Source organism: Tetranychus urticae, chromosome 3, assembly GCF_039701765.1.
Source record: "Tetranychus urticae isolate SD_2017Ah chromosome 3, NJAU_TeUrti_SD_1.0, whole genome shotgun sequence".
NCBI lineage: Eukaryota > Metazoa > Arthropoda > Arachnida > Trombidiformes > Tetranychidae > Tetranychus > Tetranychus urticae.
Genome location: NC_142960.1, coordinates 22,344,337 through 22,362,638, shown reverse-complemented (window position 1 = coordinate 22,362,638; position 18,302 = coordinate 22,344,337). Strand labels below are relative to the sequence as shown.

Below are 18,302 nucleotides of genomic sequence, written 5' to 3'. Positions count from 1 at the left end.
ACAGAAGATAAATTAGTTTATTAAATGTTTATAATTAAGATTCAAATTGCCGCAACGACTTGAAAACATGATTTAAACCTGAAAGATTTTTCAATCTGATAAATTTGATTCGATAAATCAACAGTTAATCCAAATGCGATGAAAGCTGATATTGATATTCATTTGTAATATAAATTTTAAATTATTTTAATCAACCCTAAAAATAGCTCAAGATATTCAAAGTTATTTAAAAATGAATAAAATATTCATTAAACATTTTTATTGAAAATTTGCTCTAAATTGAAGGTTTCTTGTGAATTGAAAACTGCTTTTCAATGAAACTATTGATCAAGACAATGATTTTAAAGATGATTTTTGTCCAAATTTTAAACTTGAAATTGATTGAAATGATTGCAATGAAAATGAGCGATTAACAATTGATGAAACTCGCTCAATTAACTGCTTCAATCGGATCCTAATTTAAACTCAGAATCAGCTTTCATCTATTTTTTTCATCAAAATGTTGAACTTGAAATGATTAAAATTGAATGGTCAAGATGAGACCAAGAATGATTTGGAAGATTAATTGTAAATATAAAAATGATTAATTTGATTTCAAGAATGATCAGTTAATGGTGAAAGAAATCTGTAAAAGGTTTACATTCTTTCCATACATTTTATACACTTTTATTAGCCATTCGAGATGGCAATTGAAATGTAATGTTTGCCTGTTTTATTTTCAAATTTGCTCAAACATTTTGATTGATGAGCAAACAAATAGAATGCATTTGACCATTGAAATCTATTAATCAACCAAATAAAATTAAGAAATAACCTTTCATTGAATAAAAGGAATGAAGATGAACAAAAAATACTAACCTTAACTCCTTTGGAGCTCCATGGTATGTTATGACTGTTGAGCGGTTCAGAACCATTTGCTAGTAAATAATGATAGACCATCATTTGCGGTGGCCTAAGGCCACTAGTGATGGCAATTTTTTTAGGAGCTAACCATTGCAATGAGATCGTATTTACCGTCGTCTTTACCCTTTGGACGAGCAATTTGTCTGTAAATCAAACAAGAAAACATTTGTTATTGCAAACTCAAAAATCATGAAAAAAGGTATTTTAATGCTCATTGTTCAATCTCATTTCCATTTGATTTTTGTTCAACATTTTAACCTGAAACATTTTAGCTTTGAATTGTTGCTTATTTTATGATTTTGATACAATTTGTTGACCATTTAACTGGTCATTGTAATCTTTGATTTTGTTTGCTTCATTGTTGATCTGTGGACAATGGAAGATGTTTTTTTACCAGAAAATTAATGAATATTTTTATATCACAATTGGCACGCAAAGGAATGATTGACTGTTGATTGGGATTTGCATTGATATACAAAATTACATCTAATTGTGTGCCATTTGTTGAGCTTAATCACATCCAAATCATGCTCATCATAATAGTTATGAGAGAGATGATAATATTAATAATTACATCAAATGTAGGAACAAAGCAAATTTGTAACTGGTTTTCATTATTAACTTTAACCAAAAATAGGTAATTATTGTTAATGAGAGGGCTAAATTGGTTGGTGAAAAACAATTTTTATTAACAATTAACTTCCCAACCAATCAGTTTAACAAATTTTCACCAACATTCAATCTTAATCCACCTTAATTATCAAAAATCATCACATTTACAGTTAAAGCAAAACAAATCTTCTTCTTGGTCCAATGGTCATCATCGTTATTTTTGTTAAACATCAAACAGAAAGATTCACCAAATTAAAGTTATGCTTGATGGATGATTTATAGTTGCTATTTTTTTATAATAGATCATGATTACACAGTGAATAATCAGACAAATTGAAATATTGATTCTTCATCTGATCAAAATTATCGCCTCTCTTAAGTCAATTTGTCAAGACTTTTACAATTTTTAATCAAAGACGAAATGTTAAGGAATGAGAAAATGATATTGAAATATTTTGATGGATAATGTATTGATCATGAAAAGAATCAGATTTTATGGTGAACGAGTTTTCCATCATTTACATTGATTGATTGATGGCGATAAGGGAAAAAGATGACGATTTTAAATTATCAATTTGCTGTTGTAGAAAGAGATTCAATGGATAACTGATTGAATCAAGTGTAACTGGATTAATCATGAAAAGTGTGACTCAATGATTGAATAATCACTCAAATCACAAATGAATATAGACACATATAAAGCAGATATCACACTTACTAACCATTATTCAAGGGTAATAACTGAACATCATCAGAATCTCACGCTGGTGGATGAAAAAACGTAATCTAAAATTGTATCCAAAGCAGGTAATAGTCTTGATAGACTCAGACTTGGTTATCACGGAAAAACGATTTAACATGAGTTGACCATTTCTCGGACTTTTACTCATAAAGTGTCAATAGCAACATTACCAAACCCAACAATTGGAAGTTCATTTTCAAATCTTTCAAAACCATAAAATTCTGAAAACATCTTTTAAAGATTCCTAACACTTGCCTTAAAATGAATCAATTATCAAAATCAACTCTTAAAATTGATTTCTAATAGTTAATTGTTTATAATAGTAAATGTAAAATGATAATTCGCTAATTTAGCAAATTAATGATTAACCTTGATTAAATTGTAAAAGGTTTGATCAATATTTGAAGGGAAAATTTGATGTTGATTCCTTGATTAGCTTTTCATGAATCTTCAGAATATGTTTAAACTTTAAACAGTAACATGAATATAAATTGATACGGGAAAATAGGTTTGGTACAAAAAGATGAACATGAAAACGGTAACTACGATTATCATCTGATATCACCGAAAGTTGTTAAAGGCTAGATGAATTATGTGGATGGGCAAGAGGATTGGTGCAGTTGGATAGTTTAAATGGTCAATCGGGAGTGGTTTAGTGGGAACAATTTACTTGTTTTAAATGATGTAAATAGCAATTTATCCGGGAGTCGATCACCACTCAAGTTTCAGTTATCATAAGGTGAGATGAAATGTATCAAACCAGGAATGAAGGGTAAAGCCTCCTTGTTAATACAATATTCAATTTACCTAACCTTACAATGTTGTTGTTTAATTGAAATATTAGAGCTGTAAGGTGAAGGGCTGCTGTAGTTGAGTTAATTGAAGAGCAAGAAAAAACTCCAAGTTAGATAAAAATCAAAAAAACATTGATTCAAATGGAAGACAATTCATTATATGTTGACCACCGTATTCACCAATCTTCATCTTACAGAATTTCAATTTTCTCTTCTTATCTTTCTCATCTTGTCTCAGCTTCTTAACCATTTTCACTGGAAACAGGTAAAGGCACCAACAATGTGTAACATTATTGCGTTCATGATAATACAAACTAAGAATAACCTGAAATAGTAAAGATTACTGTTGATAATGTCAGGTTTGGATTCTTTCAGCAAACCGAATCAATTTATTCTTTTGGGTTAAGGAACAGCTGAATGTTAGCTCAACATGATCAACTAAATTAATAAACAAAACTTGAACAGTAATATTTAAAGCTTCCAGAATTTTTCAATTGAAAATCAATTTCCAGGCCACAAACTACACGGCAAATCAGGTGAAAATAGGAAAAATTTACTCTTCAAGTAACAGTAAAAGGCAAACAAAAAGCCGTTCAACAGTGACATGGATGGTTAATAGCGGTAAATGTTATTCTGTAATAACACATTTTGACAATTTTTTATTCAGGAAATATCTACTTTTTATGGACAAAAAAATCTTTGTAAATTGCTACCTTAAAGTCTACCTTTTTTGAATCATTAGTGTTAAATTATTACAAACATAATCATTATCTTCACTATTGTCACCAAATTACCAGTTTTTACTCGACAGTTTCATTAATTACATGGAAAAACAAACCATCTTTTCAACTTTGGTATGAAACCAACCGTCAAGATTATGATTTTGCATTTCAATCGCCTTCATTGAGTAACTCAATATGATTCAGAAAATTTCAAATCTTACAAAAACATTGAAGTGCTAAAAGCTGTTTACCAGAATTATATTGGATCGTATGAAGATGAAAATTTCAGTTTAATCAAGTAAAGCGTTTTGGTCAGATCGATTGTAAACTAGACTTAAATGTCAATGAGTTTTGAATCAGAAAAAATTATTCTTATTGTTAATGAATGAGACTCAACACTTGAACAGCAAAGATTGTTGATGCAAAATCAGATAACAGATGAGTTAAATTTCCATCAACAATTGAATTTTTGATTTCACTTTTTTTTCTCAGGGAAGTACAATTTAGGCCATTTTGAATTGGATCAAGAGTAAAATGATATTCTTAACCAGTTAAGTTTATGAAAAAAAGGTAAAAGTTAATGAATCCAGTGTTTTCATTGCTACAATAGAGACGACCCAAAACTGGTGAGAGTGAAGATGATAATGTTGATTGAGTTGCTGATAAAAATGTTCATCAAAGGTAAGCTACAGAATGGAAAGAATCAGTTTAAAGTAAATCATTCAAGTAATTGTTTCCATGCATATTAATGCTTATTGTCCAGACAATGTTTAATATTATTTTTGATGAAAATGAAATTTCCTTCAATTCTGATTAAAAATTGATTGACTGTTGAAGTCTATGAGATATTGAAGCTTTTTGATTGAGCAAAAGTTAAAATAATTTTCTGACTGACAACAATTACCGGCAACTCTCGTAACCATTAAAGTTGTTAATTCAATTTTTCACATCATTTTCGCCGAGATTTTCTTAACTGATTAGATATGATTGTCTTCCACTATCTGACAATTAATCATCTTAATTATTGTTGAGTGTGAAAGGTACCAGAAATTATCTATTAGAGATGGCCATCAAAGCAAAGGTAACACCAGAAAGTGACCTAGTAAATGGTCATCAACCAATCTCAAGATTGAATTAGTGTTAATAAGAGTTGATATCTTAATCAAAAATCTTGTTATGCATAAAGTGGCGATAAAATTAACAGAAATTGATACAACCAATTAATTTCATGGTATCCAATATCAGATTGAGAAGCATCTAATTGTCATTTTTGTTATTGATTTATAATGACTGGTTATGAACCTTTTGATTAACTTTAACTTTATGTTAAACCAGAAAGTTGAGAAATATAACAATAAATGTTCATCCATTAACATGATTAGTAAAGTTCATCATCATTAAAGATTAAGATTTCACGTTGAACTTAATAATGGTTTAGCTCAACATTTAATCAAACAATATTGTCCGGAATAAAGGAGATGGTAAAGTTAATACAAGAAGATGATTAAAGGTACAATTGAACATTAAGAAAGGTTGAAAAGAAGAAAAGTTAATTTCTTTTTCCTTGTTAAATAATTACAATTAACCTGGAAAATTGGATAACATTATGCAAAAGGATTTTCAGCAATATTGGCTGAAATGAAAATATTGAAGGAAAAGTTGAGACAAACATTTAAACTCTGGCTAAAGTTGATCCATTGAAATGGATGAAATGATTTAGACTCTTTGACTATATTTAATAAATTGTCATAAATTCAATTAAATTGTTTTGATACGGTTTATTGGAAGAACCGTGAAATGTAATAATAATATGATAAAAATGGTTAACCAGAAACCACAGAAAACATTAAAAAGGTTATCACCGGTTAATGTGGAGACAATTGATATTAAAAACTGGTCGTGTGATATTAAATGACTAAGTGGTTGATCAAGGATTGTATTTTGTTCAATCAACAGGCAACACACAATCAATGAACCGATAATTGAAATCAAAGTAAACCAAAAATAGGGAAGAAGCAATCTCAACAATTTACCATGTAATTGTACAACAAAGACGGAAGACATTTGTTTAGCACTTTCTGGGTGAAAAGTTGGGTGAAAAAAGGTGAGAAATCGGTTCTTTTTTTCTGTTCTTCCAAAATCACATTAATGAAGATATTAGTGGTTCCTTGCAGTAATTAAGATACCAGGGAAAAGAAAAGAAAAATCATTGGAATCAAATGAATTTGGAAGAGTGAGAAGGAAAAACCAGATTCGGTAACACCAAAAGTACAGACAAGGATAAATATCGAGACAAAATGACATCAACATTCAATAAACCATTAATTCAGAGTTTGATTTTGTTTACCTAAAAAGGTCGCTAAAGAAGCGTTTCATTTTGCTTGAAATGTCACTGTTTTTCTGGTAATTTTGGGTTTTAATCTCAATATTTGAGCTCAAATTTTCCAAATTTAACCGTTTTGACCAGAATTTCAACAAACAAGTTGAAGCAACATTTTTGTTTCATTATCTGAAAACAAGATTGTTTTCAAATCAACATTTCCCATCTTTAGGTCATCACCTTTTTAATCGGCTAACAGTCAACTGTCCTTTTGCTCTTCTTGATAATCTAACAAGATTAACAACAATTGACTTTAAATTCAATCTAAATTTTGTTTGACCAGTTTTGAATAATTGTCTAATGATGAACAAACAAAAAATACAAAAGCTACATATAAACATGTATTAATAGGTTTTGATCAGAAGAGACAATCAAAGTAAACAAATAAGCAATGCAAGTTGGTAACAATGAAATCAGTGCCAATTGACCAAGTACCCTGTTTATGCCAATCAAAGTAAACAAATAGGTACAATATTTATACAATTTGACCATGTAAAATGAAAGGCCATTTACAATCACAACCATCAGTTTTATGGTCAAAATGAGAATTGATAAAATTACAGTTTCTACTGTTAGTTGCTACTGTAACCACATTTTTGTTTCATCCAAAATGACCACTTCAATTGCATCTTCAAAAACCCATTTTTACCTCTTCCTCTTCATAATCATTATCATCAACAGCCAATCCTTTTTTTTCAACAGAAAATCTGGAAATGTACAAAAATTCAGTTCAACTGATATTCCGTTTGCTACTTCATACTTATCATTGCACGGGTTATTTGTTTATCTTTCCTCTCATCTACCTTTAACCTTATTTTTGTGTTTTGTTTATTGAGTAACCTTAAACTTAAGGTAATATTAAAAGTAATCTTGAAAACTGGTTTCAATCGTAGTCTTGACCATAGTTTCTTTGTGCTATTGTCCATAAATAATTGAATACTTGCTAAGATTAATATCAAGTTAAATCAAATTTGTGTGGCCCAACAACCTGAAGGCAAACAATCAAAATTAACATCCATTATAATTAACATTTTTCCTTCTCTTTGCAATCTTTAAACATTTAGTTGATAATTGGTCTGATTTATGAGTTTCATTTATTAATCCCATTGAGAAAGGTTAATCTCATGTCAAGGGATTTTACTTTTCAGATATTATCAGGAATTAACAATATTGCTTTAATCCTTGAGAAGGAATCAGAAATAGATTGCTGTTTGAATAAATGATAACAATAAAAGGTATGTTTAACTGGTAAACATGGGATAACACAAGTAAATGTTGACCAGAATCAACGTTTACTTTGGTATCAACTGTAAACTTATTGATTGCATGATGTATTAAAACAAATTGAAACGCAATTCAAACAATGAATGGTAAAAAAAGGTTAACATTTAAATTGATTGTAAATCAAAGGTTTTGTTGTAAACATGTGAATCTCATAAAATGTAAAATAATCTCTATTAATAAGAGTGCAATTGCTGTTGATTTGGACAATTCAATTGTTTTGATTCGTTGAAACATGAAAACCAATGAGACTGAAAAAATGTGAAGAAAAAGCAAATAAAATTAAAAAATTAAAAGGTAAATAGGAAGATGGGAAAAACAAAGTTGATTGTTGAAACAAATTGTTATGAAATGTCAATACAAAGTGATTGTAATGACGGAAGCTCTTAATGATGATAGATTTGGCCAAATATCATTATTATTGTTTCAATGTTGACTTCCTCAACAAATCATCAATATTGGACTAAAAATTGATCTTCTTATTCAACTTAACGTTATATTATTCATCCCACTTGTTAATCGTTATGGTTGATGAAACTGGTAAACCAAGCGATCAACAATGACAATCAAATGATATTCTGGTTACAATATTAATACAAATTACAATACCGGTAATCAACAAGTCTTAAAAATAGTCACAAGCACAATTAACAATATTTCAACGAATGATGATGAAGCCTTGAAATTGATTTGTTTGGGACAACAATTGGATTGTAAGTTGAAATGTTTAAGACGACAATCAGTAGTTTAAAGTATTAAATTAAGCTGGTTTAATGAGGTATAACACAATCTAAATGAAAGTCCACCAATTTACAAATTCACACAAAATGAGGAGTAAAATTATGATGGGACAGAAAAAAGATTGATAATAATCTTGAGAAACTGTGATTTCAATTTTACTCTTGCTTTTTGCGTGTTTCAATTGTTTTGTGTGTTGCATGTTGATTAACTAATCATTTGATAAACTATATTCATGTTTACAGAAATATCTGCTCATTTTTAGTATGTCACTAAATATGCCTTTTGGTATCATCTTAATCATGTTATAACCAACATTTGATGTCCTCTTATTGTTGTTACCCTTGACCCTAATTAACATTTGGTTACTGAACTAAATCACCATGGGAGTTACAACTTTCTTTTTTTGCTTGATTATGATGATTATGATGATTATGAAGATGGGTAAAAATAGTGTTGAAATGTTGAAACCATATTTTAATGAATATGGCTCAAATTAGGCACATTTAATCACAATTAGAGTGGTTATCCGAGTAAATTGTGGGAGGATAATTTAAATTCATTCACAAATCCGTTAACTGTCCATTGTGTGGTCTTTTCAATGGTAGACTTTATCATCATTATAACACAGTTTTGTTGATGTTTCACTTTTCACGGTTATAACATTGACTCATTCCCAGTAACACTTTCATTGTCCTGTGAGAAAATTGAAATTTAAACAATTAAAATGATTGGATAATTGCTGTTAACATTGTGTTAGAAAATTGTTTGCACACTTTTCAAGATCAATGACATTTCCATTTCTATTTGTATTTACAGTTAACATTTACAGTTACATTTCTCATGAGCCTTGTTCGCCTGATTACGTGGTTCAGCTAATCAGTTTGCTAAAATTAACTCAAAATTGTCACCATCAACGACAATCCTATTATTGCTACTTTTTTGTCTTGTTGAGCGTGAAACTTGATCCAACTTATTGATGCGAAATGTTTATGAATACAATTAGCAGCTGATTAAAATTAGAGTTGGACCGATATTTCATGATTTACTTTTTTTGGTGGTTTAACGAATCAAAATACTAGTTAACCAACTTTCCTCTATTCCAGTCGGTATTTGAAATACGATAATATTTTTTAATCTCAACGGGATTCTGTAGTTTTTTCAATCATTATCACTGGCAACAAACTGGATTCTGTTTTACACCAAGAATGAAGTTGATTGATCTTAGAGTTTCCTTTTTTTCCAACCAAAAAGTTTCACTGTTAAGGCTATAACTTAACAGGTACAAGAAGTGAGATTGACTTGGAAAGGGAAAAGTCTTGGAAACCTGTTCATTTTCATCTTCATCATTTCCATTAAGTAAAAAAATGAAACAAAATTCAGGTTCACCGACATCGCCAATTAAATAAGGAATCGGCAATAGAAGGGAAGAATGCAAAGGACAAATATCAGCATCAATAATCTAATCATGAGGAGCGAAATATCAACACATCATCGCCATCAAAAATCCATTACAATAAGAGCCCATTCAATTGATCAAAACGGTTAAAGAATAAAAGCCAAACTCATAGACAAATGTATAGAATGCAATAAAACTTGGCTTGAAAATGAGAAAAAACAAAACAAAACGGTGAAAAAGATGAAGTAAAATGATAGGAAAAATTAAAGGAAAAGATTATGTGAGTGGTGAGGATAACAATAATGATAATGATAATAGTAATAAACGTTTGAAGACAAAAACACGCAATAACCCACCCTCTCACTTCCTTACAAGAGTCCGTAGGGTAGAAAGAGTAAGAATATCATCTTCTTTTAGCAACAACATAATCATCATCACCTTGAAGAAAGTAACTGAAGAGATTGTTGCTTGTGATAAACAGACTTAATGTACTGTTTAGCTATAATTAACAATGATAACAACTCGGGTTGAAGGTGAAACTGCGTTTTGGGTTGAAGGGAGACACATTAACGAGAGAGGACGAAAGAAAGAAATGGTGAAAACATGAAGAAAAAGCCTAAGCACGAGCTGAAAATCCTTAAATTAGCACTGGTTAAAGATGAGCACGTAGATCACAAAGAAACAGGTAAAATAAATACTATCAGTTAACATTCACAGCAGTTGTTGGTTATGGCGAAAAAAAAGTGGAAGACAAAAGAGGCCAAAAGATGAAGAGAAAAAAATATCTTAACAAAAATATGTTAAAATGAGAAGTAAATGATGATGATGATGAGAATGATGATATGAGCGTGACTCCGTGAAGATAAATGCAAAGCTAAAAAATTATAATCATAATTGTAAATACATTAAAACTCATAAGTTATAAATCTTGGCTAAAAAGTTTCAAACTTGATTAGAGTCTAAAAAATTGCGAGACATGCTGCTCTTAATGGCTGACAAAAATGAAAATGGCGGCAAATCCCAACTATCGGATACTTGGATCCAAAATAGAAAATTAATTAATTAAAATTATAAATTACTTCATTTCTGATCAAATTAGTGATTAACTAAAATTGATAAAAAAAGCAAACAAATAAATATAATTAGATGAATACAGATTTGGGTTAAATTGTCGACTAAAAGGTAATTAATGGCCAAATATCTGAAGATTGGATTGAAATTTAAAAAGATAATGATATGTATTGATATCATCGATTGGGTTGATCAATCTTTATCAAATATCGATGTATATCATGCATTTAAATTTGATGCTGATTAGTTGATTGTAAAAAATCAGGAGGAAATCAAATTAAACCAATCATTACCATAACTAATTTGTGTATTTAACTGTGGTTTAACAAGCTGGTTTCATTTCCTATTCAAGATTTTCATTCTTCTTGGGTAACCAGATAAAAAACCGATCTCTTGTAATGGCTAAAGGAGTTGCCGCTCTTTTGGTTAGCCTTTGTTTCAACTTCTGGTAAGTTTTCCTTGATTTGTCTTTTCTCTTCTGATTTTTTTTCTTTCTTTTTCTAAATCGGTTTCTCTTTTTATTATGTTTCAGTGTTGCCGTTGTTTCTAGTGATGTAGATGATAGTACAGTAATAATTATCATGACAACAAGGAAAGAATCATTCATGTAAACACATTCATCTGACGTGACATCAAAGTGACAAAAGATTGACACAGCAATTTTCCAACAAGTTTTACTTGTATTTGTAATGAGCAAGGTCAAAGTTTCCCTTTATGGTTTGTTTTATTCACCATCATCATCAACAACAACATCATCGTTTTCATCATCATCTTGTTCAAATCATTTTAAAACAATCTTGAGTAGGAGAGCAAATCAAAAGTGTTGATAACGGATAAAACTATTTCTCTCTTCATTGCCAGTTCTATCAGCATTATTCAATTGTTTACCTGATGGTGGTTAGTAGCTGTTGCTACCTATTTGCTTATAGTTAGTCAATGGGTTAACTAAGTCAAGGTTTGATGTCAGCCTGTTGAATGCTTTAAATATTATAATTTGATAAGAGATACAAGTTGAAAAGAAATTAGCGTCAACAAGCCTCAGACGATGAACAAAAAAAGCTGATTTCTACTCTACATGATTGTTGATAAACTCTTTCTTTTTTCACCTTTGCTGGTGGCTAAACTCGTCTTCTGTAAGATGATGAGTAGAAAAATGTTTGCAACTCTTTGTTTGCTTTAACATTTTTTCTTCTCTCCTCAACCAACTTTGAGGTAACGAATCAAACAATAGTCAACAGTCAAAAGTTAATTTAAACACATTCACCTTCTACTTTTTTTTCTCCCTCATTTCAAGGTACTGAAAGTGATCACAGATTATAATAAGGGTGATGATGATGGTTATTGCGATGATGATAATAATGATGGTGATGGTGATGGTGATTGATTGTCTATTCCAATTGATAAATTTTTAAAATCATCCAAGGATGACCAATTTTCAAGGAAAGAAGAGAAGAGCAAAGATCAATTTCCAAATTATATATAATGAAGGAAAGGAGCATTTCAAGGATTACCTGGAAGAAAAGGTTAACATACATAAAAAAAGTGGATGGAAAAGATTGATGATGGTTTGACCAACAACCAATGATCCAAGCCTCATCATTATCTTCTCAGCCCCTTTCCTACTCTTGATAATTCAACAGGCCATTTCATCATCGTTTCATTTTGCCGGAATTAACATAAATTTTGATTTATACGTTGACACATTAGAGATTAAAAAACGAAACATCAGTCCACTAGAAACGCAGTGGACAAGGAATATAAAGAAACATTTGACCATTTTCAGGTGAAGCTCTCATCATTATTACAATTGAAGCATTGTGACTCTAATCAGTTGCTCGTCTCTTTTGTTTATCCCAACCAGCTTAACAAGAGGTTACAAAAATTACCAGATTGAGTGAAGCTAATTTATAATGATTTGGAGAGACCAAATGAAGTAGGTTTTGGAGGCAATTTGATGAATCCAATGGCTTTTGTACGAAAATTTGAAACTCACACCACTTATCCATTTGGATGTTAATGATGTTGATGATGGCTGGTAATTCAACAGATAAAATCAATCAAATATCAAGATACAAATCCAACCAGAATCATGATAAATTGATTAACCAGTGCATGGGTTACATTGATGAATTTTTAATCAGCAAATCATCGTGCTAATTTAAGCTGAGGCTCTTCTACACTTTAAATTGATATGAAATTCACAACCCATAAGTTATTTAAGGGTAAAATTAAAACAGAGGTTTTCATTAATAATTGTGATGAATGATGGTGATATTTATCAGTGGATCACGATTATTTTTATTGTTTTCCCATTCGTTTCCCATTCTGTTTGAATTTTATTTTCCATTGTTAACCATCATCTTGAATCTTATTGAATTCATAGAGATTCACCATTATCATCTGTTTATCATCATCTGTACCCTCTTGAATGGTTAAAGAAAAGAGTCTGAACCTGAATTAGCGTGTGAGTTGAAAAGAAAGACGAAATTTATTGAATAATAATCAAGAGCCGCACTTTACCCGAGCAAACACCGACTCTTATTGTATCACATTTTCAATTGTAAGAGGGTTTTTCATTTTCCAAATTTCCATGAATACATATCATGGTTTTTCATAATCAAACTCTTTTTCCTACACTTCATGATACATGAAAGTATTCTTTTGTAATTGTTGATGAATTGATGAAATTTAAAGGGCAAAAATGTTATTTCTATTTAGATATTTCAATTTCAATTCCTACATCAATGTAAAGTGCACAATTATATCAACCTGATACATCAGCATCAACTTTTCATCAACTGATAAATTACTGAAAATAAACTTGAAGAAGGTAAATTAATAAATGAAAGCATAGTCAATGTAGGTAACAATAAAGATAATAATAATCATAATCATCGTCATGATGATCATCATTATTGTAGTCTCTCTATTATTCGCCAACGTCTTTTCATCATTGTAAGTAAACACAAGCAAACACACAAAAATAAATCTAATATTATGATAATTGAAAGGGTTGCAGGTTGATTGTAACAGCAATGAAATAGATGATGATGATGATAATGATGAAGCTTTCTCTTCTGAATTCCAAAGTCATAATTGAAGTTGTGTGAAGTGTTGAAGTTAATCAAAAAATGTAAACATAAGAGTTGAAAAAAAAGAAGATGGAAAACATTCGTTGGGAAAATTTTTCCCAAAAAAGCTGGTAAATACCATTTCTCACACTAATTCAAGATATCATCTTTCATGATTTAAGGTCAATGGGCATTTAACTCACTTGAAGGTTAATAAGGTGAAATATTGTCATAAATATCATATTGATGTTACCATGTGAATTGGGTAAGTAAATACAACAAAAAATGAAGGTAAAAGGTAAAGAAACAGAAAATATTTTTGACACAAAAAAGTGCTTCAATAAGGAAGAGTGACTTTTGGTTTTTAGGTTTACTTTTTGGCCTTTTTCATTGCAAATTACACTTTCACATTAAATTGTTTTATTTTAATTATTTCAACTTGACCATTTTAATTGTTGTTTCAATTTGCTTGTTAATTGTTGATCATCATTTAATTGCAGGAAAGAAGGAAGGATAAAATGGAAAAGGTTTTCTGGTTAAAGTGATTTTTGCAAGATAACATTTGTTCAAATCAAATTGAAGATGAACCGACTTTGAAATGATTTAAAGTTGATTGTTAATTCAAATGATGGATTACCTGTTGATCGAAGAAAGGATTCCCTTCATTCATATTAATGTATATTTAACAACAATCTGACCGTTTCTTAATTTCGTGTAATTCAATAATTGAATGATACCAAAATGATGATCATTTGGTCTTATCCTTGAAAACTGTAACTATCAAATTGAGTTAGTTTACAACAAATGTAAATTGCAATGAATCAAGTTAACCTTTTGTTTGTTGATCAAAGGAGTAAGTGTTTGTGTTGATGACCATTGATGATGATTGTGATCCAGAAAGACCTGACATTAATCAAATTACAATTGAGTTTGCTTTACATTGTCGGTTCACTTTTTTTTCCTCTTACATGGTAAACTTGAATGTATTAATACAAGGTTGCATATTACATTGTTGATTACATTTGATTATTATGTGTAATTGATGAAGAGTATCTCAACAATAAATGTGAATACAATTTAAATTCAATTTCAAGCTCTTTCACCGAAGGCAAATTGAATCCCAATCAAGATTCATTTACTTTCACGCAATCCAATTAATTCACTTTGACTATCATAATTAAGATGATTGTTGACAAATAAGGTTACCAATTAATTAGATTGAAAGTGAAAATGTTTTCTCATCAAATAATGTTAATCAAAATCACAACCAAATATGAAAACATTGCAAGATTTACAATTTTGTTGGATAAATTGAAATGTAAGTCACTTAATGTTGGTTAGTGAATCAGTAATTCAAGGGATTGGTTGATTGTTGGTGTTAATAGTAGGATGAAGATGGACTCGTCAACCTTAAAGTTAATTGTTTCAACTGTAAAATGTAAATTGGTGAACAAAAAAGGTAGTCAATAGGGATTGATTAACAATGTAAAAAGAGCAGTAGAAAGTAGCAATTAAGGGTTTCCATTTTGTAACCTTGCGAGTAAATCAAACGCAATTACCTTTAATTATTTTCCAGTTAAATCGGGAAAGAAAGCAAAATTACGATTCAAATGTATGATAAGGATAAAACTGTCATCTTGAGCCTCTTAATAATAGTTACATAATTATATTGCTATTGAAACTTGACCATCAGAGTAATGATCATCAATTATATTTATTATCAAATTAACATATTGTTAAGGAGGAGAAACATTTAGTTTTTGTTGTGACCAGAAAAAAAAGATTGTTTAATTGTTCACTTTCCCTTTTCAAATGGAAACACAACTGATCATAATCAATGTTGATGATGAACAATTTGAATTGAACCTGTTTTATTTAACATCAATTGTGACAAAAGCGACCATCGTTAAGACGTCAATGTGTTGCCTTAATTGACAGACAATTAGCAATCAAATTAATATCATTTGGTTGAAAGATTTTGTCTGAATAATGATTAACAATATCAATAAGTGAATTTGATTTTTGGGTTGACAAAACTTGTAACCTGAATGCAAAGTTGATTCAACTTGATTGTCAAAGGTTTTGTTTGTTTAATCACTTTTCAAGGTATCGCGATCAACTAACCATTGTACAATTAAACTGATTCAATTACAATGAATAGATACAATTTAAACAGGATCTTCTATTTTTAATTATTTTCAATTTAAACCCGATTAACCAAATAATTCATTGGTTCATTATTATACTTTAAATGAAACATTTTACTAAAGGTTTTACAAAAGAAGACTTTACAATGAAATCAATCACAGAAGCAACAGGTAACCTTTAATTGTCCATTTATATTGTACTATTTGTTAATTTAAAGATTCAACTTTTAATTCTTTCACACAATTGATTCTAATTATTGATTTGTATTTTCAGGTTAATCATTTATATTTGTAAAAACCTTAACCTTTCACCAGCAATGATAAAGGTTCATTTTTTCATCTTTCCCATTACAATGAATATCGATCATTATTAACAGCTCTGAATTTAGACTCATCAATCTGATTGTCAATTTTACCTGTCAGCTATTAATAGTTGCTATTAAGTGAAAGTTGACAGAATAAATCTTCTCAATCAAAGAGAAAATTTTGATTAATCAAAGGATAATCACAATAAACCCAAAATCGGGTAAAATGGGTTTCAATGAAATCTTATGGTTTTCATTAATTTTGTCTTCAAAGGATATTTTAATGTCCATTCAATTTTCAAGTCGCAACCTCTGAATGAATGATAGATTTGGCCAAATATCAATATTGTTTCAATTCAACTCACTTCATCAATATTAGACTAAAAATTGATCTTCTTATTAAACTTATCGTTAAGGTTGATAGAAACTGGTAAAGCGATCAATGAAGTCAAATGATATTCTGGTTACAATATTAATAGATTACCGGTAATCGCGAGTCACAAAAATAGTCACAACAATCAAACTCAATTATTGATTAAGTGTTAAAAGGATAAGAGATTTGCGTGATTTATTTCAATGTAAGGTATATTTGGAATCAACTGTTGACCAAATTGTTGTTCACTTGACTCTCCAGTTACAATAAGTTACCTGAGAAAAGGGAAAAGGTTCAATGAAATTTCATGAAATAAGGTAAACACGATAACACAGATATAAATAAATTGTATTAAAAAGACAATCATGAGAGTCTCTTGATTGACATGATGGACACATTCAAAATATTTTGTGAGAAATTGAAACAAATTTTCAAATTTAAGCTAATTAATGATTAAGATTGTTAATTGAACATTTCCAATTGAACTATCTTTCAAGATCAATGACATCAAACTGCGAACATAATTTATTCTGTCACAGATAACAACAAACCTTCAACAATTACAGGTGAATATGAAATTTGAATAATCAATTTTCAATGATCACATTGATAAATGATCATTTTAGTTGATTAAACAAATGAACATTCAATGATTGCATGTTTTAAAATAACAATTAAACCTTAAACTGTGTCAATAGGCTGAAGCTGAAATTGCTTCAATTACAAGCCTATTAGATAATAATGATTATGATAAAAGTTGATCTAATTTTGTAGCCAAAACCTTTTTCCTCGTAATCATTAAACTTGAATAAAAGGTAAAAATGGTCAAGATTCAAAGTGATAAATGGTTATCACAATAAAGGTTATAATAATGGACATAAAGGTGTGTTAAAATTATAAACAAATAGACAAAAAGAAGCGAAAAATTGATCACATTGATCATCAGTAGCTTCATGATATCGATCATTTGAAGAAACCAAATTTTGAGAGTTTCATTGTTAATCAGTGATGAAAGTGACGATCAGTTAATCTCAACAATTAATCAATTTTCAGGTGAAAACTTTATTCTTAGATCAATTGTTCATCTGCAACAATACGATATTAAACACAATCAAGTTAAACATTTTACCAAAAGCTATCTTCCTACATTATCATGTTATTTATTGCTCTACATAAATATAACATCATTGTTATCCTCATCACAAATGGTGTCAAATAAAAGGTGAAAAAGTAGTGACAAAATATTCTGAAATGAATATCTATTTATAAATCATGAAATTGATCAGAAAAGAGGTTTGAACAACCTTTTGGTGACTATTGCTTCCACTGAATAATAATGATTATTGAATTTTGTTTAAAAGATGATTTATTGTTTCAACTTGTTCATGATATTATCATCAACATAACCATTATCATCAACTTTAAATCTTGATTGTTGTCTAAATTGCTTGCCTTAAACGTTGCTCTGTGTAAACACAATTGACTTTTCAACTTTTAGGCAACATTTTTTTTGCTTCATTTTTCAGTTTCTTCTTGTTTTTACCTTTAATTTTTTCACTTAAACGTGATACTTTTAACTCTTTAACTTTTCAAAATGGCAACCTCAATCATCACTGATTCAGTTACTAAACACTGATTAATCACGATCTGGTAATGTTAATCAACTATTATAATAATCTGAACCAGAAGACAAAAGATTAACCATCAATTGTAATCTCATTTAAGTCAACCTTTCGACACTCGTTATTACTCTGGTGCGATTCA

The 18,302-nt window shown here is 29.6% G+C and overlaps 1 protein-coding gene and 2 long non-coding RNA genes across 6 annotated transcripts in view; 1 reads left to right on the top strand and 2 right to left on the bottom strand.

Annotated features, from left to right (window-relative positions):
• Window positions 1-18,302, bottom strand: part of sas (stranded at second transmembrane protein) — a 33,146-nt gene that overhangs the window by 8,056 nt on the left and 6,788 nt on the right. For all 4 annotated transcript variants that reach the window (XM_089268583.1, XM_089268584.1, XM_089268585.1 and 1 more), the window contains one exon: window positions 859-1,046. In XM_089268583.1, coding sequence (XP_089124709.1) covers window positions 859-1,046 — 188 coding nt within the window. The remainder of the gene's footprint in view (window positions 1-858; window positions 1,047-18,302) is intronic.
• LOC107365250 (uncharacterized) lies at window positions 7,242-10,673 on the bottom strand. The gene is made up of 2 exons (XR_001569386.3): window positions 9,928-10,673; window positions 7,242-9,772 (listed from the first exon to the last, which is right to left on the bottom strand). It is a non-coding gene; the product is annotated as an uncharacterized LOC107365250 (long non-coding RNA).
• LOC107364201 (uncharacterized) lies at window positions 10,829-13,477 on the top strand. The gene is made up of 4 exons (XR_001569110.3): window positions 10,829-11,090; window positions 11,175-11,854; window positions 11,937-12,425; window positions 12,504-13,477. It is a non-coding gene; the product is annotated as an uncharacterized LOC107364201 (long non-coding RNA).